The sequence below is a fragment of the Strix aluco genome, chromosome 3 (genome assembly GCF_031877795.1).
Source record: "Strix aluco isolate bStrAlu1 chromosome 3, bStrAlu1.hap1, whole genome shotgun sequence".
NCBI lineage: Eukaryota > Metazoa > Chordata > Aves > Strigiformes > Strigidae > Strix > Strix aluco.
This window is the reverse complement of record NC_133933.1, coordinates 74,234,593-74,257,160: the sequence shown is the minus strand read 5'-3', so window position 1 is coordinate 74,257,160 and position 22,568 is coordinate 74,234,593. Positions and strand designations below refer to the sequence as shown.

Here is a 22,568-nt window from a genome sequence, read left to right as displayed (position 1 = left end):
TGGCTGAAAATGAGATTTCTGGCCTAGAGAACAAACACATAATGGCATAATAAAGTGGTTTTTGTTGCTAGTTAAATAGTTTCACCTGGAAAACAACTGTCTCCTCCAGTGGGATATGTCTGACACTGGAATTGCTCCACTGTAAGTGATATACAACTATTTTCAAGAGAAGATGCAATCCATATCTGTCTACCTGGGCATTTTCATGGAAAGAAGGAACATCTGGAAGGTAAAATTGTGTTCACATTTGAGAAATGCCGAGAAAATGTAAACAGCTTAATGAAAGAATAAAGGGGGAAGTGGCTGAGTCTGCAGATACAGGGAATCAGTGGTTACAACTTGATGATGTTTGTAAATAAACATTATGTTGCATTCAGCATCTCCTAGAGTATCTCAGGGCCATAGAGAGAAGAATGGACATGGGTCAGTTGAAATTTTACATAATGTTTGCAATATCTAAGGAAAAGTCTTATTATGAAAGACATCTTGGGCCTTAGGCCTGCAAAGATACTTGTCTAGTTTTAAATTTAGGCCCCTATATTTCAGGGTCTGAAGCCTTATTTTTAAAACTTATTAAATATGAGCATTTATTTAAACACAAGTTTCTGCTATCATGAAAAATTCTTTCAGAACAAGAAGATTTCTGAGACTTGAGAATAGACTCAAAATCACTGTAAGTACAAGAAGTGAGAGGTACTATTGCTGCCTGTCCTGCTTGGAGTAGCGGTGATTTGAGACAGTGGAACTAAGAATTTAATAGATGGGATGATTAGAGGAAGGACCAAAGATGAGGAAAGGGAGGAATGAAGGTGGGTTGCAGAAGTGTGTGCCTATGGGGAGCACGGGCTTAGCTGCTCTCCTCCCTGCAAATGGGGACATGGGACCACCACAGCCATCTAGCACTGGGAGGAGAGGCATCCCACTACAAATGGCTCTGGCGGGGAGCGGTGAGGAAGCTCATAGGTCCCGAAGCCCACTAGATGTCCAGCAGAATGGAGAGTGGAGTAACCTCTTTTCTTCTTGTTTGGGTTACTCACAAAAAAAAAAAATCCAGTCAGCAAGCAGAAAACATAACGCATGATTTATATACCTAAATAACACAGGTAAGTATGAAAAATATTGTCAAGAATTTCAATGTTAACTTTTGGAGAGTTGTATAGTTTAATATTTACTTTACTAGAACATTAAAGTTTAAAATTATTGCCGAGAGGACTTTATTCTCTAAAATATTAAGGAAATCAAAGAATCTTTACAAGTTAGAACTATTGTAAGATTCTAGTGTAGAGACTGTTTCTTGCTACAGGAAGTAAAGTGATTAGTCCAATGCAGTCCTGACCTCTAGGCACTACCACAGTAAATAAATTTAAAAAAAGAGATCTAACGTCACTTTATAGTTCTGACAAACTGCAGATGCAGTATTATTTCTGTTTTTCTATGCTTAGCATGACACACTGAAGAGTGGATAGCAACCATCTTGTAAAACTAACTTAGTTATTTGTATCGCTTTTGTGAAACTGCCTTTAGCACTTCAAAGTGTGAAACACGTTAGCCTATACCGGGCAACAAATGAAATGATGGCAAATATATTGTTAAAAGAAACTTCCTGTTAATTGTTTTTTAAGACAAAAACCTAGCCCTCATCATTGTTTTGTCTGTATAGCCGAAATTATCTTAATTCATTAACTCGGGCAAAATTGCACATTGCCCCCTGATGCATTAATATATGCATATGCACGTTTAATTCACATTTCATTTCAATTTTAAGTGTGTGCTGAAGCCTCATCAATATTTGTAGCTAACCTTGCAAAGCAAAAAGGCTTTCCTGAGATTGCATTCTCACATATTTGTAGATGTTTTCTCCATAATTTCCAACGTTACTACATTCCCTTCTTTCCAGAGTAACAGACACCTAGCAAAGTTTCCCTTATGATCTTTCTTACATGAGCTCTGTATTCATCACTAAAAGAAGAAACAACAGATCACTGGAAACTTCTGGTTCAAGAGCAACTTGCAGGCAAAATATAATAAAGTTATATTACAAAATGTATGGATGTCTCACTTGTGAAGAAGGGAGTGAAGGGAATAGGCATGGAGGTGTGTCTCTGGGCAGAGGGCCCTGCTGCACTCATTTCTGGAAGGGGAAGGAAGAGAGAGTAGATTGGGAAAGAAGAGTTTTGGTTATTACTGACCTGGAAACTTGTAATTTCATCTGGTTTACTGACAGCAGAGTAGAGCATTACATTCTCCAGAGCATTTCAGGCAGCTTTTATGTAATCAATACAAAATTATGATGTCTAGAACAAGAGATGTATTTTAGGATAAATGTATCTCACATGGATTATTTCTGCTTGGGTGTCTGGTAACAAGGCTACTCTTGCTATGAAAAAAATGCTTGCATTTAGTTCTGAGTTGACATGGCTCTTACTAAAGTAATAATTTTATCAAATATATTTATAGATTAAAAACTGAAAAGAAAAAAAAAAAGCTTTGTGAGTCCTTCTTTTTTTTGAAGCAGGAGAAAACCTTGTATCCTCAGAATTCACTCTCTGCTACCAAAATAACGTCTTCATTGACTTTATAGGTTGTGACACAAGTTAAGAGCAGAGTATGTAGTGGTTCTGTTCCAAGTGATAGCATGTAGTGAGACATCTAGTCATGTAGCTGTCCCAAGCAGACAGGGGTCACATTCAACCTCTATCATGGATCTTTTGCTAGAATGAATGTTATAATAATACTCCTGGTAAAAGAAAATAAAAAAAATAATTAAAAAAACCCCAACAATAAATATTTAAAGGGGTGAGTCTAACTTTGTATCTGCTTGAGAAATGCTCACATTTTTTAATCCTATCATGAATGGTGATGCAACAAAATCTCTAGGAAGAAGAGCATTTGAAGTTTTCCCTTAGAAAAAGAAAACTAATTGAAACTATACAAAATTCATGTTACAATTACAGTTTAAATATTGGGATTATAAATCTATGAAGCATCTATAGACTGAATTGTATGGTATACACGTGATATTGCCTCTTTGGGATGTTAAATTGTATCCTGCATCATATATGTTTATGTACCAATTCAGTTGACTTTGGAAGAGGTTACATAGATAGGGCTGAAGCCAAAATTAAGCTCCTAGCTGTTATAGGAGGAAAAGGTCAAAGCAAAATTAGGATCTTAACATTTGAATAGATGCATTAAATTATGCCTCTAAAAACAGTAAAATAGTTACCAGAAAACTGTATTTATGGTAATTGTGTCAATTGTGAATAACCTCTTAGAGAAGACTGAAACAAGATTTAGCCTTCCTGACATGCATAAAGAACCACAACTTAAATCTACATATGGAATATAGGAAAAAAATGAGTTCATTTACACACCAAAGGAGGCTACAAAGGCTTAAAGTCATTGTGCCTTTGACAATTTGACTCCAGGCAAAGGTACAGAGATACTTTTGAAGTTGTGAGAACATAAGCATGTACAGGGAGTAGCAGGTCTTTACTCATTACATATTTGTAAAGGATTTTTGAAAACTATCTTTGAAGATAGAAAGAGACTTCTCCAGTGAGAAAGTTTTTCTGTGCCTGGCATTTTATATTTTCCTTTCTTATGGTAAATGCCTTCATATGGCACCAAGCAGAACTTTTAGGCCAGAGACTAAGATCATACTGTGCTGTAGGGCTGATTCTAAAGAAAGCTCAAATCAACCACAAGACTCAAGTGAGGCTTATTCAGGATCTAAAGCCACAGCTTTTTCATTCTGATTTCTAAGGGCAAAACCCAGCACTGACTATGACTTTGAGCAACTGAACTGATTTGACTGAAAATGTAACATAGGTGAGTTTTAGCATATGAGACAGTTTGGGATTTAAAAAAAATCAGCATCTTCTACAGTTTTTTTGTTTAGCCTCCTGTACATTATATGGTCTGTTTTGTTAGCTCAGCTCTTTTCCTCAAAATCTAATGAGTCTGAAGAATAATGTAGTTGCTTACTGTGTGCTTCATCATGTTCTGATTATGTTTTGCATTTAGTGAAGGGACCAGAGTTACATCTCCTGCATATTACCTAAAGTATTGTCTCTCAGATATTGGAAGAAGGAGGAGAAGAGAAAGACAATAAGGAAAACCATTACAGAGCAAAATTATCACAGGCTATAAAGAAACGAACAGAATGTGGGACAGGACGAGATCCGTTGGCAGTGTCATCTGGTATCTTTGCTACCCATTGGTGTCCCTATCTCTACCGTTTGTCAAATATTTGGTAGCCATGTACTTGTTTCATAATTCCTGAAGTAGACTTACTTACATAAATCAACTGTTCTTAGACACATATTAGGAAAAAAACTAGAAGTTAAAACTTGCTTGTCCCTTTTGACCATATACTGCTTAAACACATTCCCACTCAGGGCTCTAAAGTCTGAATGGGCATGTTACAATTCACCAAAGCAAGATTTATATAAAGACACAAGGCTAAGACTAAAATATGAGATAACCATAATTTCCAATAAAAATGTTTAAAGTTGACAAGAGAACATGACAGTGGATTTACATGGATAAGAAGCATAGCTAGTTGTCCATAGCTTTAAGTTAAGTCTTTAGTTGCAGTGGCTTTACAGTTCAGATCTTATCTACTTCATGTTCCCTGTTATCAGCGTGATCTGTCAATGTAAAGCAGTAAGGGTACTAATCCTGCAAGTCTTTGTAAAGTTCTCTTTGACCAAATGTTTGAACTGGTTTTAAATTACTGTGAAAGCACTGTAGGAAAAAAAAATGTTGTTACTGTTTTACACCTATCTAGACATCTGCAACTACTGAAGGCATTTCAATATTAATCTTTGATAATTCTCCTTTTTAAGGCCCACTCAAATGGTGCTGCAGTGGGGGAAGGCAGGGAATATAATTGTGGTGTTTTTTGAATCACAGACTGAAGTTTTCTTTAAATGCTTTTAAAAATACACTTTTAAAAAATTAAATATGAAATTAAGGAAACCTGTGCTAAGGACTATACTTTTACCTTACTATACACTTTTACAATACTATCTATAGAAATTACTTTTATTTAAACAAAAAGCTATGACCAAGTCATTACAGTTGTGAAGAAAGTTAAAGAAATCACTCAGCTGTCGGAAATCATTGGCTAAGCAGATGGAGTCAAATTAAGCTAGCCTTTATTTGAGAGTATAACCTGTTTGTAAATGCAAAGAATATGTTCTTAATTTCAATTTATTTTACTATTTGAACTCAATTATTATCTTATTCTATGTCAAAAAGTAATTAGGATTTTTTTTTTTTAAAGTATAAAATATGTTTTCTTTCTCTAACCTTTGAATAAACGTTACATGACAGAAAATGAGCTCTATCAGTTATATATTCTTGTGGGGTGCCATGGCCAGAAACTAAATTACAAACAGTATTATATTTGTTTAATAAATCACTTAGCTTATCAAAACAGGTTCTATTTAAAATTGACTTTTCCTATATATCCAGTACATTTACAGTACACAAATAAACAATTTAAAAATGCTGGCTTTGTACCATTTTAATTGAATTCCAATTTCCAACCTGATGAAGCTTGACCGAAATCACAATTAAAAATGAAATAATTATCTAACAAAAAAAAAAATGCACCATTCACCACTCTCTATCATAAAAAACCCAACATGTAAAGACTAAGAATCTGGATAAATGACTCCTGAACTATAGAATTGTTTAATAGACAGATATTTAGGTTATCTTTCTCTCTAGGAGTAAAAGGCACAAATTTAGTGAGAAAGTCTGTATTCAGTCACCATATTAGTAATCAGCCAACAGGAATCAGTGTCTCTTTTCCATTCTTTTGAGGAAAAAAATGATAGAAGATATATGCAAAAATTTTTAAAATTGCGGTTTTGAAATGCAGGTTTCTTGTTTGCTGATTTAAATCATGATTAAAGTTTGTGATTTAAAAGGTTTTTCAATCATTTTGATTTAAAGTAATCCACCCTCTACTACTTTAAATGTGGTTTATGCTGGCAAAATGAGCACTGTCCATAGTTCAATCTTCCTAAATAGAGCAGAAACCAGGGAATATCAGCATCAGAAAGAAAAGGAAAGCTTCTCCATTTCTGTAAGCAGCTGACCTGCCACAATGAGGGCAACTCAGATTTCTCTGTCCTCAGTGTGTCCTGGACTGAAGCCAGACCTATATTATGAAACACTTTTTAAACTAAACCAGTTTCTACTTTCCAGAGCAGAGCAGAAAAAACAGCATGAATCCATCTCTTACTCAGTGTTTACATTGTAGGCAATGGGTAAAAGTACTCCAAATATTTATAGACTAGATTTTTTTCAAGGATTAGATACCTGAAAGTGTAGATTGGGACTTCTGAGAATCAAAATAGTTGCACAGATTTCATTTTTAAATCAGTGGGAACTGATTACCCCAATAACTTGAAAATGCTACTAGGCTTTTACACATATTTCTCATTATATAAGTAACCTTAAAATATGTTCCAAATACTTATGAGCACAAGGTTCTTTTGAATAAATGATCAGACATACAGTCCAGCTGTTTGTACACAAGTAAACTGCACACACACACTTTTAGCCCATCATGGACCAGCAACACGATGCATTCACTTAAACCTCTGGTTTACAGGTTTTAAGGCTTCCTGCTGTCCATAGCTAGCTTATTTTCTAAGGGGTTACCTAAGGTAACAATAGAGTTTCTTTGTGCCAACTGAACATGCATAGATACCATACCAGCTGTGAGTAACACTGCCCATAAATTCTTAAACATAAAACTTAAGCTGACGAATTTGGCCTCACGCTTGTTTGCCTCAATAGGCTATGAGAGAGCACTGAGGTCACAGTCAAACTAAGCAGCTCAGTAGTTCAGACCCACAGACACAAGGGAATCCAAGTTTTAAGGAATTTCAGTGAGAATTTGGACCTTCTGTTCCACTCAAAGTCTTACTTTTTTACAGGCAGTCCTGTGTTTTCTGACTTTTTGTCTCTCCAGGTAATTAGGCTGTTGACTTTGCCTGGTACTTATGAACAAGAGCAGACTGGTTCCTTCAAAAAATCATTGCCAAAACTTATATTTTCCTTACCCCGCTGCAAAAGGTGTACTATCTGCTTCCTCATCAACACTGAAAACCAGAAAAAGAAGACATCTTTTCATTTTGCAAATTTGCAAAATAAATTCTATAGAAATGTCCTAACTCAGTGCTTAAACAGCATCTAACTGAAGCTAGGAAACACCTCGCATGCCTTTAGTCATCCAAATGAATTATCTAATCTAATTTATTCATCTAGGCCCCTTTTGCAGTCGGCACAACTCGCACCTCTAGCAGCAACTCATGAATTACCATGAGAAGTAGCTATCTCCCTCTTGCCTGTAGTGTGACTTTGCTAAACTTTTTGCCAACTGGAGACTGTTGTTAGCTTCTGGCCATCACACTCATGAAGTCATTATGATTTTACCCTCTGGCTCTTGTGTGTTATTTCTCATACATTATCAGTTTCACATATATTAATCTTCAAGCATACAGATCTTGTGAAATCTGCCTTTTGAAATGGTTTACATCTTAAAACTATTTTGTAGTTATCAGATAGCCCGAGAAAAGGACTGAAATCCAGAAGCTAATTTTGATTTTGTCACTGACAAGTTGTGTGTGGCCTCGGGGCTAGCCTGTCTCCTTGCAGCCTGCTCCAAGACAGAGGAAATATGTAGTTGCACACTCTCAGCAGCAAAATAAGGACTGAATTGTGACTCATTGTCACATTTCTGTTTGACTCCTGCTTCTCTCTTGCTCCGCTGGGGAAATAAGTTGTGGCAGACAAACAGCTGGCATAGAAACCTTGTGTTTCTCCTCTCCTCACCTCCCTGGATTAGATCAGTGCACAGTCTCCAGTGCATTGCAGCAGGCAGAGCTGAGTCTCTGTTCATTCTTCTGTGCGGGGGAGGATAAAGTGCCAGGGGACAGCCATCAACCTTGCAGTGTGACCTGCAGTAGATTGGACTAGAAAGGACTAACTATGGGCTGCTGCTGGAGCTACTGTGCACATACAGATTAAGCTGTACATTGGTAGAAGCAGTTTCTCAGAGGTGCCAGGCTTTTTGTATTCGTATCTCAGCAGTGGCAGCTCTAACTACATCTGCCATTGAGTTCAGTCCAACCCTTGTGTTCATAATCACAACAGAGTAGCATAGTTAGATACCCATGGCTTTCTAGGCAAGCTCTTAAATGGATCACAGTAAAGTCTCTGGCCATTACAGAATACTCAGTAACAGCTGAAATGTGATAATTAATAATAATAAATTATTATTATTATTATTGTTAATAATAATAATAAAAATCCCAAGAGTGTTGCAAAGACAGAGTACTTAGTATTTGTACTGAGATTTTTTTGTTTTAAGACTTCCACTTTTTAATAGTACATTTCTGTGGTTGCAATTACATGTAATATGAGGATGCTGAAGATAATCCTTCGGAATCTTCTCCTAAACATTTGCCAGCAGGAGACCTAGGTCCTGCCAACTTTCTAAGGACATGTATAAATTGCTCTTTTCAGAGATCTCCTTTTGTCTTTCACTGGGCACGCTTCACCAGTATTTCCACAACTAACAATTTGTACCCATGGAAATGAATAGGCAGCCCTTGTAGCCTGCCATGCAGGTAGACAGGCCAGGGTCTTTGCTTGGCTACATTTTTAAGCTACTTAGTCTCACTGTCATTACAGTGATGTTGACCTGACAGAGCACCCCATCAGCCCTGTGCATCTGTCTCTGAATAGATCAAGGTATTGACATGGGCTGTCAGAAGAAGATACCTTGAGATGTGCACCAACAGCATTACTCTGCCAGGGCTGGACCATCTCTCTAAACCAGCAGGCACACTGGACATGGCCGTGTCGAAACCTGCATCACTGTTGTGCTGTTGTGCCGTGCTCTCTAACACGTCAGCATTGTACCCCAAAAGTCAGAGGAGCCCGACAGTCTGATGTGTGGCTGCCAGTATAAAATAGTTAAGAATACCTATCACAAGGAGCAAGTACTTTAATCCTAATAATAATAGCAATGTCACGAAGACCCCAGCAAATCATGGGCCAGGATGTAGCATGAAACAAAATAAAATCAAAAAGGAATTGTGTGAAGCAAGAGGTATTTTATTTTTTTTTTATTTGTCCAGATTATATGTTGCTGAAGTTTAGATCTGAACTTTCATATTGTCTTGTGAGTGCCAGTAGTAGCCCCAGAGGAAAATAAACTGCAGTGAAACATTAGCCCCAGGCTGAATTCTTAATTTTGTGCCATAAATAAAATTTCCATCTCATGGATCCAGAGTTTAAAAATCAGCCAATCAACATAAGTCCACCCAAAATATAAGAAAACAAAACAAAACTAAACTAAACTAGTTATATGGCTTATTTACCTGTCATGCTGAATGTCAGATTTCTGTGGAGCTGATGTCCCTTATCATATGAAATCTATTGCTTTACACAGAAAAAACACAGAAGACACACAGTATTGCTTATAGTGTAAAAACACTATAAAATCACTATAAAAACATTTTCTGATTCTTTGTTATATTTTTATTTTATTTTAAGGTCTTTTATTTTCTTATTTAATAAGCTAAATGACTGAAAAGTCACTTCCAGACTGATTGAAAAGTCTTCTATTTTTGCTATTAATTTTGGACTAAAAATCTTGTTAATTTGGAGGGGTTTTTTTGCTTGGAGAAACTTGCAAGAGGTACTTCCATACCGCTCCTCTGACACTAATGGTATTAATGCAGAAATTTTGGAAGACAAATTTAATTTCACAGATTTCCCTGATAGCAGTTACAAAATAACCAATATTTCCAACCAACCTGGTTAAGGATATCCAGATAAACTAGTGCTAGCATTTGGATCAGGGCTGTCAGGCCAAGCCACCTGTTTTGGTAGTGTTTGCTGCCAGAAGCAAATTATAGATCCGTCCAACTGCTGATTAAAAAATCATACGCACATCATCTCCTTGCTGTAGCTAACCAGACATAAGGCAAGTATTGTACAGTTTGACACAGGTCTAACATCAATCCTTTAGAAGACAAAAGGCTCACTTTCTAATAGTGCTTAATGCAGATCGTCTTACAAATATTAACAATGAAAAATGGAAGGTGAAAAGTACAACTTTCATGCACTGAAATGCCACATAACCTTGACAAGAACAATAAAAATAGCTTTCAGAAGACTGCTTAAAAACATTTTTTTTTGCATTGTCATTATTAAATTTGGATAAACAGTAGAATAATCCACACTGGAAAAAAAAGGCTCGAATGAAATTCCACTAAAATATTCAGTATTAAATTTAAAGAAGGTTGCATTTTAAATATATCCCCTGTCTGACTGTGGTTGATAAAATATTGTTATGCATCTAAAATGTTATTTAAATATGAATGGTCAGGAAATATTAAAGTACATGAAATATTCATATTTTAGAATATGTATTTATTGGTTAATACAATTGGCTTTCATTATTGCAGGCCTAGCTCTGGCATACTTATTTCAGCATAATTTTCACTGACTCCTTTAGAAGTTTACCTGAATAAGGATTGCAGAGTGGATAGCTTTTACCCTTCAGTAACTTCATGTACAGTTCACAAATACTCTGTGCTCTTTATAGAAAAATCAGGGCCACCAAACCAAGCTATTTTGACTCTGGCAAATCTCTGGTTATAAGGAACTACCAAAGCTTTACCTGAGCAAAGGCTTGAGTGTGGAACCACCTGATATTCAGACATTCCCCTTCTTGTATCACTCTAATGGAGCTGCCTAAGCAGCGTTCTGCAAATGAGACTAACGCTATTTTTAGAGGTGAACAGAGATCTAGCTTCAGTAACTGGTACAAACTCTGGCTACAGGAGTGAAAAAGAGAAAAGAAAAAACAGGTAAGAAAAGTACAAAACAATCTGACAAACAAAATTAAATGATCCTGGAGTGAAAATGGTATTTGCTAAGAGCAACAAATCATATTGACATGCTAGCTCAATTACACTGTCAAAGTACATATCATTTTTGGTTAATTATATTTGAAAATAGTTACTGTACCTTCTGCTGCAATCTCGGCCATGGTGGTGATGGTAAGAGATACTCTGTTAAAAAGGTCAAGATCTACTGTGGCAGCTTAGATAATACTTCTGGGTTTCTGGCTCTTGCAGGAGCTGAAGAGTGAGAATGAGGGAGGTCCTCTGCTTTTTCTAATTCTGTTCCTTCTTCTTTTGCACCCCTCTGAACTTTCTGTTTCCTCTGCAGACTCCTGCCCTTCCAGAGCAACCTAAGGCCTTCCAGAGGCAACACTTAAAGCTCAGTCTTAAGTATCAGCTTCTAACAGAAATAGCCATGCCCCACGGTGAATCTTCAGCGTGTTTTTCCTAATATCTGAAGAACCATGCACACTACAGATAAAAAGTATAAAAGACCAGCTCTAAACAGGATAGGAACACATGGAAAGGCAGCAAAAAACAAAATAACTGGGAAAGAGCTGTTTAATGCTCCTGCAGCCTTGCTAGCATAATTGTAGTTCTTTGGGGGGTATGTCAGGAAACATGAAATATAGAGTTCAAAGTAACCTTATCCATCCCAGCTCAACTTTATTCTTAGCACACTCAGTGCTTAGCACATTCTTCCTGGCCTTATTTGGTTTGGGGAGGGTCCTATGAGGCTTACCGCTGACTAAGGGGGAGGGTAAATTTAGGTGATTTTCTCCACTTTGATTCTTAGACACAGTTCAGACCCAACTAAGACACCACTTTAAACCTGTGAAACTGGTAACTTCTTCAGTTTGGATTTTTTTGGTACTCTTCTGATTTGCTGCAATTATCACACATACCTGTGAAGTTCATCTGAGTATTACAGAACACTGTTAAAAATGTAAATAGTAGTAGTTTATGTAGATGAAATGCATGAAGGTAATATGAAAAAATATTAAGCAGATCAGATTTTTTCTATGTCTGATTCATGGAAACAAAAAGCTCAAAAAATCTGTGATTTTAAACGAGATTTTATAAAACTGAAAACAAATACCCTTTTAAAACCATTTAGAGGAACAAAAATATTAACAATTTAAATAAGAATAATGATTTAAAAACCTGAGCAATCTTTTCATTGCATTGTTTGCAATTTCACAGCTGTGGAATTATGTATGTGGGCAAGAGCTTGAAAATGAAATTAGCAAAAAAGTACCCTCAAGCCAGCATACCTCTACATAAATGTCATCATCACATGAAATCAGAAACCATCTTAAACAGTTCTTACTAGGGAACCTATAGTCACCTCATCTCCACTACATGGGCTGGCATTTGCTCTTCTCATCTTCCCCCCAGGAGATATAAGCACCTGGCTCTGTGGCAAAGTATAAGAAAAGAAACCTATCCAGTGCACAAGATGCAGAAGTGAAGGTTCACTGAACAGTTTACAGTCACAAACAGGATTTTTCTCTTCCCTCTAGTCCAACACACTTCAAACCCACCACATGTTTGAAAATGTTAGCCTTTTCTAGACAAAGCTTACAATCAGCGCTCCATCCCCTTTCTTCTTCATCTCTACTGACGAAATCTTTTGCACTGGCAAGTTTTGATTCTGATCATCCTCCTAACCCTCCGTTTGCTCCTTTAGCCTGTCTTTCAGAACATCCTCCTTGCTAAGGCTGATGAAAAGATTTTAAAGAAAACCTGATTTCTTCAAAAATACTCTTTCATGAATACCAAAATATTCTGTGGAATCACATTCTCATCAACAAAATAGCTGCCCACAATAGCTCAGTGGTTAGTAAAGGGTGCTAGGATGTGTGATAATATGGCAAAACCCTTGTTCTTCTTCATTACTTCTTCTCTTTTGCTGGAGCAGTTCTATGTTACATGAACAGTTAAATATTTTGGGTTATCTGTATTTTGACAGCTATGCGACTTGCTTGAGATGTGGGAGGTATCATCTCAGCTGAATACCCGAAGCACAGAGCTAATCAATATTGCGAAGTCAGGATTGCTTTCGCTTGTCTTGCTATTCAAATTGAAATAAAATAATAAAGGCTCAGTTTAGGTATATAAGAAGAGAGAACTAGGGAAAATATAAATGTCTGAATTTTGTTCTTGTTTTATGTAGCAAGACCCTGAGACTGTGGACTCTGCACAGACATATCTGTTTGTGTAACTGTATGTGTGTGGTTGCCTGTCCCTCACTATTTCCATTTCAGCTCCTACCACCTGCCCTCTCGCCTCCATGCCTTACTTCCTTTGCTGCTATTTATGCTCACCCTCAATCATAGGCTCATATTCTGAAAGCAAAATATAAAAGCAGAGGAAGTGAGAGAATCCAACTGGAAATCAATTTTCCACAACAACAACCCAGTGGCCAGAAAGAGAACTGCTTGGTAGTCTCTGCATCCCTTGTATATGCAAAACATTCCTTCTGGAAAGCAGGCAAAAGCTGTCATATGCACAAATATCTTACAGCAAGTATAGCTCTAGGCAACTGTATTGGAAGTTACACAGTCACTCACTCTAAGGGGGGCAAAGTCAAGGGAGCTGGGTGTCACCTCTGCTGAAGATAATCATGGCTGTTGTAAAAATACACAGAACTGAGGTAAACCAAGTTCTGCTTATGTGTATGTACATTTATTCTGAAAAACAAACATTACCATCTGAAGATTATACAGAATATCATATTTCTTCTTTAGGAGTCTAAGCAAGGCAATTCTCAAAATTTTGTTTAAGGCTTGTTAGAAATCTTGTTAAAATCTGAAGTTTAGCACCTGACTCAAGTTTAGGAGTTTCTTCTACACTAATCTGTGAAATCACACTATGCAGAACGCTGTCACAAAATCTATAATCTTCATCCAACAAAGTAAACATTAATTTCCTGACCTAGCTTATATATTGAACCTGATCCAGAATGTGTTTTGGTGGGAGCATTCTCTGTCTAACCTCATAGGAATTCTTCTTTTGTAACATGTCCTTTCTCTCTCCTTATTCATATTTCAAAGAATAACAAGACTGAAAAATTTAAAACTACTTTGGTTCTTGCAAGAGATATCCAAGCCTGGACATACACAGTTTCTCCTAATTTTCTTCCCATCAGGTCTCAGGCACAATGTGAAAATGCTCTTGGCTCAAGTTAGCAATAGGTACTCCCTTCCCACTTACAGGGGCTACATGGTAAACAAACTTTCCTGGGATCAGATCTCATATTCAGTGGAGATGGAGAGAGTTGTAGCAGCAGGCTGTGTCCCTCCTCACACCAGATTCCTGAGATATACAAGTCTGTGTTAAAGAAAATAAAATGAAGATTGTCTTTGCTCTATAGTTGCCTGTAACAATCTTATGAAGAGGGGGGAAGGAAGTACTGTATGCTGCTACAGATGTCTGCATGTGACCATGTACCTTGATCTCAGATAATGTGTATTTCAGTGAGAATCGTAACTGATGAATCAAAGAAAAACAATTATTTGAACATCTTATTTTAGGAAAATGTCAGAGGTTTACTATTTGACAAACTCTAATACAAACTCCTGCTTTTAGATGAAAAGTTGCGTTGTTCATATAATCAAAGTAAGACCATATGAATACTTTATGAGCTGATTTCTGGATTGCCTTGATGATATTATTAAAAAGGGAATAGGGAAAGACAATAGATCACATTGAATTACTAGGTAATGAGAAGAGAGACTTTCATACCAATACAAGGAAGGATTTGAGGAATTGAGTAAAACCGTCAGTCAACAAGAAAATGCAGAACAATATTTGAGCTTGTCTGTTAACACATTACTGAGGAATTCTCAGAGTTCAGGCATACAAAATCAAACTAAGCAAAATAAAACTGTTTTGTATCTCAGTGCATGCACAGTAGCACAGCAGGGTCAAGGAAAGGAAACTTAACCTTAACTCCAATATCTCTGATGAATCCTTGGAGTATGTTGTTATCAGAAACAGCCAGTAATCAACTGATAAGAACTAAATATAGGATGAAAGTATAATGTTAGGGAGAGGGTGGATGGTACTGAATCCAGTGAATAGTAGACACATGCAGAAGCAAATATAGGATTAGAGTGATGTCTGTCACTGTGCTTTGATGTGCATATGAAGAAAAATACTGATATTTGTTTGAGGCATCAGCTAGTTTCCACTGAAACAGACATTTCCACTCCTTTTTTTTTTTATTATTATTTTTGTTTAGGAATGTTGTTACTTATAGATGAGAATTTCATTCAGTCTCAGTGGTAATACCCTGTGTTTTTCAGTATGAATAGGAGCACACATTCATATTCTGATGTCCTTGAAGTCCAGATCAGTCAGAGATGTCAGAAATGGTCTATGGACCATTACACGACTCTAAAGTAATTGTTTTCCATTTGTGATTGATATTTCCTGAATAACAGTTGCACGTTTTTAGAATCAACATGACCAAAGTGTAGACTTATTTTGGATAAAGTACAGAACTAAACAAGACCTAGGTATCATATCTGATCTAGGTTAAAGCTTGGTATATGTTTTAACTTTCTCATAAATCAGTCTGCTTTATTTTTCAATTAAAGAGTTGTATACATATTACCTTTAAACAATTTCTTCTTTAATATGTAGGAGACAGTTGAACTACATAGTAGATCTGTCCTACATTTAATGTGAGCAACTGACAGACAGTTAAGAAGCCCTGTCTCTGTAGGCAGACTGGTCTGAATGCAAATCAGCCTCTGCCTGGGGACAGCTGACAAGCACACTGGGGTCACATCACCTTGGCACTCTGAGCTCATTAAGGGGCATTTGGTAGGTTAGGTTACACAAAAAGAAATTACTCCAAAGCTACATGATAGAAACTCAGCAGGCACAAAAGAAATGAGTAGAAATGAAAAGAAATGACAATGAGTATTTCACTTTACCATAGACAACACTCCCAATTAGGCATCATAATGCAAAACTGCTGATGTAACCTCAGTCTGAGTGTGTAACTGAATAATTAACCATTTCTAACATTCAAAAAGGTCCACTAATTATGAAACTACTTCCAGAAAACAAGGATGTTACACGATATCCTACTTGGTCTTCTTGTAAGCTGACTGAGTAGATGGTCAGTGGAGGGAAATCAGGCTAAAACAGCCCCTTTAGGAGAGTGGGGTTTTTTTCAGTGTTCTTTGCTCTAACTGTACCAAGTATTACTATGAGCTAGGTTCAGGGAGGGCATCTATTACAGCATGTCAAGGTGGACTGCATTTGGATGAGCTTTAGCAGTTCCATATTATATGCTTTTTCTTTTCCTTTGATCTACTTTATTCTTGATATTTTAATGACCATTGTTTTGTTAGTACCCTGTGGCTTTACTTTCACATCTGGGAAATTTCTCAGAAGCTGTCTCACAGATAAGACAACCTCCATGGTAGTGAAGAAGGGATATCTGGAACTGACCCTTTATAAGAAGCAATGACAAAAAGTCCACCTTAGTTGCCCTTTTCTTCAGGACAAACTGCATGCAAGGTTGATGGTGTACAGAACATAAAAAGTAGCCAACCAATTAGTAGAGATGGGGGTTGGCTCTGACATAACAAGAATTATCCTTGTCATAAACACTGAGAACTGTTCTAATATCCTAATGGGCTTCGTGTGCTGGCTGGTCAAAAAAGTTCTTTCAAAGCAAGATGACTTCACTTCTGATGATTTTTTCCTTGAGAATAGAATTTATTTTTTTTAAATGACTGCTTTTTCGACATTTTATTTTAAATCAAGTTTCTATGCTGACTCACCAATATATCACACAGTTATGTGTAATAAAAGAACAAAATCATTCCTGAACTTCAAATTTCAGACCCAGCTCCAAATTTCCATTGATACATTTCAAGTTTGTTTTTGGACCTTTCTCTTAAAAAAAGTTTCAATAGAAATCAGCATATAAATTTTGGTTTCTTTTCTAGATAAGATCATAGTTGAGCACACTGCCAAAAACAGATGAAAAGAAAGACAATTTTGGACAAAAGTCTTATGTGAAAAGACAAAGACTAGTATATGTTCTCAAGCCAAGTAATTGCAAAAACTATGGAGTAAAACTAGCACTTAAGTATCTTCACTAATGTAACCCCTTTGGGGATGCTTGAAACTATCTGCTCAGACTGACCTTCGCAACCAAGGGGAAATCTCACCTTCTTTTCTATTTAATGACTTATTCTTCTGCTTGATATGTTACGTTATGTACCACATGTTCTTAGACACTCAGACTTGACTGGACTTCCCATAGTCACATTAGCAAAGGATTCCCCTTGTAAATAACTCTAGTCAAAACCTCAGGAGGCCCATATGGATTTTGACTCTTTCATAGCTTTTCTGAAAGCAGACGCTTGGGCACAGTGAATTAAAAGCCACTTCCAAGCTAAGCTCCATTTATTTGATTAGAAAGGCAACAGTAGTGTGGAAATAGGCTTGGATAATAGAAGGTTATACATTCTAGACCTTTCTTGCAAATTTAAGTAGGCCTTTTTGTCCTGGACGTCCCCGTGCATGTGATACAGTTGCATCTCTAGGAGTGGTCCTGCAGACAGTGTGTGTCTCCTGTGAGGTTTTTTTAACAGTGGGTTTTCCTGTTATTCCCAGGTCCCTCTTTGCCCTGGGACATTAAGACCTGCTTGAGCTATACATTTCCACAGATGGGATAGATATCAGCTCCTGGCAATGGATAAATCATTCTTTGACTCCTGAAATACAAAAGTCTGCATCTGGAATTAACCTTTTTTGTGCCACAAAGTCAGTCACCCAGCCAGCAATACAAAAACCTACAATGCAATATACTTAAGAAAAACTGACATCTGTTATTTGTCACAAGTATGCATAGAGACAGAGACAGAAGAAAGGAGAAAAAAATATAAAGGAGGCAAAATATTTCAGCAATTATCAGCTATAAGAAAGAAATTACGTGAGAGAAACCAGATTTATAAAAAAATGTTTGCTTCAACAATAGCTATAATTTTTCTTTGTGTTTCCTCTTTCTTTCCTCCATATTCTAGCCACAGTCTTGGACAGATCAAAGTCAGAACTTCAGATGAAGAACCCACTTTATTATTATTATCATCACTATTTAAAAAGAAAATCTAAACGGGGAGCTTTTTCATTAGGCAATTTAGCTTCTTTACAGAGTGCAAGTGGAAGATATGAATTAGTAAATTCAACCTTGTCAGTGTTGACAGCTGCAACTGCACTGAAAAAAAGTATATCTAAAAAATAAAGGATCACTTAAAAGGAGAAATAAGTTTGAGCATTAATGTCTTTATCACTCATCATAGTGGATATATACTGATTTTCCTTGAATAGTACGTCACCATTTGTCACTGTCAGTCACATCAGATTCCTGTCCAAGCTCCAACATATGTCCAAAGTCAACTTCTTAATGCAAACCATAAAGAATATTTGCCTGCAAAGCGTTTACTGAAGAGAATTGCTACTTCTTCTTTATTCCTCCCCCTGTTTCCCTGAAAGAGTAGAACACAGACCAAATGTAGAGGAATACAGTGGTCCTTAAGGGACAGTTAAACCATTTCTTTTTCCAAATTCACAGTTTAAATGAAAATAAAAGTGTTACCCCAGAGACACAGAGTAGAAGATCCTCAGCTGCGTCCCCAGAGCTCGGAAGGCAAGGCAAGGACATTGGGGACTTTTGGAAGTTCCCGGCTGCATTCCTGGGGCCTGAGGAAACCGTGCAGCTCTGGTACAACTGGCACAAACCGCAGCTGCCAAGGAGCTGTTGGCAGTTGTTCCCTGTGGGGTGAAGGGGCCGTGCAGCCAGATTCAGTAGTGAAGGACACCGAGCCGTTGTGCCACTGTAAAGAAATCCAGACTGGGACACAAGTATTTTCTGCATCAGGGGGATTTGGCTTCCAGTGTAAAGGTTTGTGCTTGAGATTATCTTGTGAGTCTTGGAAATTATAACTGTAGTTGTATATTTTAAATTCATAGACAATTTTTGAAGTGGGCATTTGGCTATAAAATCCAATTTTTATATCCCTAGTGCCTTAAAAATTTTCCTCTCTGATCACTTGTGGTTCTTCCTCTTTCCTGAGCTATCTGGACAGTTCAAACTTTTGTTCATATGCATGTCTGGTGAAAGGTTTTGTGAAGCAAACGTAACCTGGATATTTGGATTCTGCTTCACTTAACAATGCTACCTTATAATGAACTAGAAGAAACCATGTTTCTTGTTACTTAGGTAACAGACAATTGAGAGGGGAGTTTGGGGATTTTTTTTGTTAGGATTTTTTTTTTTTTTTGTCTGAGAGAGGGAAGGTAGCTAGGGTTTTACTTAATCTCTGCGGAAGACAGATATAACAATGCTCTTATTCCCCACATTTCAGAGTAACAGCAAAAAATGTTATCTGTTCTACAAATAAGAAACAGCATGACAGCTGGGTAAAGCAACCCTATGGTTCAACTGCAGTAATAACAAAGGTCAGACAGCACCAAAACTCGACAAATGCAGGACTGGAAGTACAACCAACCAGAACGTGCACTTTTCACACATCACCAAATTTAAGCTGATGTTCATGACCATGTTTATGTCCCATATGCTGCAAAGAGGTGCATGACAGAAATTTGGGTGCTGTGCAGTCCTGGGGTGGTGGTGGGGGGGGGGGGGGGGGGGATATGCACAGAGACAGAAGACTGCAAGCAGTGAGAGGTGCATGCCACAAGCAGGGTTATGTACCCAATCCCCCTCCTTTGTTACCCGACTTGACAGACTTGCTCTAAAAATCACACCATCCAGCTTCCTTTACAGCATTTGTCAAATGAGTCCTTCTTACCCCACTGTCCCTATTGGTACATTTCTTTTCTTAGTTAAAAACAACTCTTTATTAGTCACAGCAATGCCCTGACAGTGACCAGCAAATGCTACTAGCAGACTAAATCCTAATGGTCTTTTTAAACTACTCAGAGTAAGTTACCAGTTCTTCCACTCCATAGTAACACAAATAGGATGGGAAATAAATTTGCTCTTGATATTTTCCTCCTAAAAGACTGCCATCAACGCATATTGAGAAGACAACAAAGGCTCTTTTCCCTTGTCTGGCCATACAAGGTCTATCAACACTTTCATTGCAGTCAAAAGGAGTGGAGGATCAGGCACTTAAAGCTGGTGGTCCTGAAGTAAATGCATGTCTTGAATAGTTCGGGTGGTTTTTTGAGGGGTTAATTTAAGCACACCTGTCACTCTTAAGTACAAGGCAGTTGGAGGATATTAATATTCTTTTGAATTATTTAAAAGATATGACTAATGCTTCATGTACCATAAGACTGTTATCTGCAAAAATAACGTCTGTGTCAGTCATTGCTGGGCGGTTAGGATTTCATCACTAGCATTTATCAGTATTTCTGAGTCTTGAGTTTCTGGATTCTGCTAGGTTACTGGCTCTCCTTCACCTTCAAGTGTCAAACTCAACCTGCAGATTCCTTCACATTGTTCGTTTTGATCAGAGATGAATCAAACAAAGGTATGGAGTCTCCTTCCTGAGCAGAATCTCATATAAAAAGATCAGAAATATTTCAGAAAGATTTCTGATAAACTATTTATTTTTACTACCAAAGACTGCGGCGTAGATAAGTTAGTCTGGTGTGACAGAAGACTTCTTTCAAGAAAGTAGAATTTGATCCTACAACATTTTTGTGTGAGTTCTGAAGAAGAGCAGTAGTATCTAATGCAATAACTCAGGGAACTGAATTGAATACAGCCTACTAACTAAAACAAAGTTCTCATAGTTTATGATAATAAATCCCTCCAGTGACCAGGTATGTATAAAACACAGTCTTCTCTTGCACACCAGCAATGAACCATCACTGGGAGGAAAAATGAAAGGGCATTAAAAAGTATGGAAAGCAAATTTTAGTTCCTTTATTTATGGACCAGCATACCTATCTCCCATGATATGTGTCTGATGCCAGATGAAGAACATTTGGTTATGGAAGTTATTTCTGATAGCTATATGATTCTGTGTGAAAGAGTTCATGAAGGACACTGTTTCTGCATTCTGCTGCTTCCAAATGTAACAGCACCACCACAGCAAACCATGCACCCCTTTAAAAGTGTAGCTGTCTCAGTGGTTCATCAGTCAGAAGTCATGCATGAAGCACAAGAACATTTCAAGGAAAGAAGTTCCTTTCCTGTTATAGCATGGATGGAAGTAGCTTATTGTCACCTGTTGCTCGTGCATCACAGTAGAGATCCTGACACTAAAGAACCTCTTCCTCACCCAACTGGATCAATTACAGCCCAATCCTCAGGATGTCAAAGATCTCCGTTAAAGCAAGAGAGAACTGTGGGAAACTTCAAAAACAGAATGCAGGCTATGTACCTGTATTGCTTGTATACTTGCATTGCATATGAAATAAACAACTGTAAACATAAGTATTTAATTGAAAGCGTGTATATGCTATGATCACACTGAAAGACAATCATTTTATTAAGTTATTCAAAGTTTTGCAGTCACTTCACCAACTGTCTTTCATTAAATGCACAACATAGCAGAGAATTTGAGTCAGGTTATAGAAAGAATGTATGAATGAATGAATAAATGAATGAATGAATGGATAGCCACACATTTTAAAGGTCTAGTCCTTTCTTAATTGATATTCTCAATGTAAAAGAACATGTAATATCTGCTACATTTCTTTGCAAACCTTGCTGTCCTCTTTTATTTACTCCTAAAATAATATTGTACTACACTCCACTGAATTGAAACTTTATTTCCATAACTGAGAATATCAAGACATTCGTACTTCCTTGGACCATTACAGATATACTGTACAAAATCCTGTAGTTCATCAATAGAGTGTTAGCTAGCAGCCTCACACAGTCACAGTAGCTTACCTCATCACAGTCACTGATAGGAAGAAAGTGAACTTTACTGTGGAAAATATATTCCACACACACACACATCAAATGCTTTTCTAGAGAATTTTTAAGGATTCAATTTTCATAGTAATGCTACACTAAAAATTTTCATTTAGGTCTTGGCTAGATCCTGAAGTGTTGCATGTAGCCTATGCACAAGACTTGTGTTATTGTGGGGATAGGAACTGTTACATTGTTCCAAATCAGCCCAAACATCTAATCAGAGCTTTATGATTGGGTCTGCTGTTAAAATCCAGGCTGAGAGTATGCTTAAAAATTTCTGCGGGCACTTTCTAGATGTGTTCTGGGAGAGGCTGTGATGGCTAGCTAGCTGTGTGGGATTCTGGTTATGTAAGTTCCAAGTCAAAATATTGGAAAAATTTGGGACTTAAAAGTTCAAGCAGGGGCCCAGATGTGTAAGTATATATAACCCCAGGCTGAACAGTAGCAGTGCTGTGGTTCCAGGGTCTAGGCGTGCTTGAAAGCACAGGGTCTACTGCTACAGCAGAGTTGGGAAAGGCACAGTGAGGATCAAGAGCTGAACATCTCACTCTCTAGATTTGTGCTAACCTTCACCAGAGGAGGTATTTGAAATAAATACACCTTTGGGACAGTAAACAGATATGGGTATATCAAATAATTTATGAATGAAAAGTTCTGATCCAAATGGGTTCCCATGCACTGGTCTTAAGAACTGT

General features: G+C 37.2%; 1 protein-coding gene across 6 annotated transcripts in view; it reads right to left on the bottom strand.

Annotated features, from left to right (window-relative positions):
- TRDN (triadin) overlaps nucleotides 1-18,696 on the bottom strand; it is a 244,571-nt gene extending 225,875 nt beyond the window's left edge. For 4 of the 6 annotated variants that reach the window (XM_074819204.1, XM_074819207.1, XM_074819209.1 and 1 more), the window contains exons 1-2: nucleotides 11,068-11,661; nucleotides 10,718-10,874 (exon numbers count right to left, since the gene is read on the bottom strand). In XM_074819204.1, the coding sequence (XP_074675305.1) occupies nucleotides 10,718-10,760 (43 nt within the window). In that variant the 5' untranslated portion in view covers nucleotides 10,761-10,874; nucleotides 11,068-11,661. Of the gene's footprint in view, nucleotides 1-10,717; nucleotides 10,875-11,067; nucleotides 11,662-18,570 lie in introns of those variants that run through there. The other 2 variants (XM_074819208.1, XM_074819206.1) reach the window with 2 other exon arrangements.
- Between the last annotated feature and the right edge of the window lie 3,872 nt (nucleotides 18,697-22,568).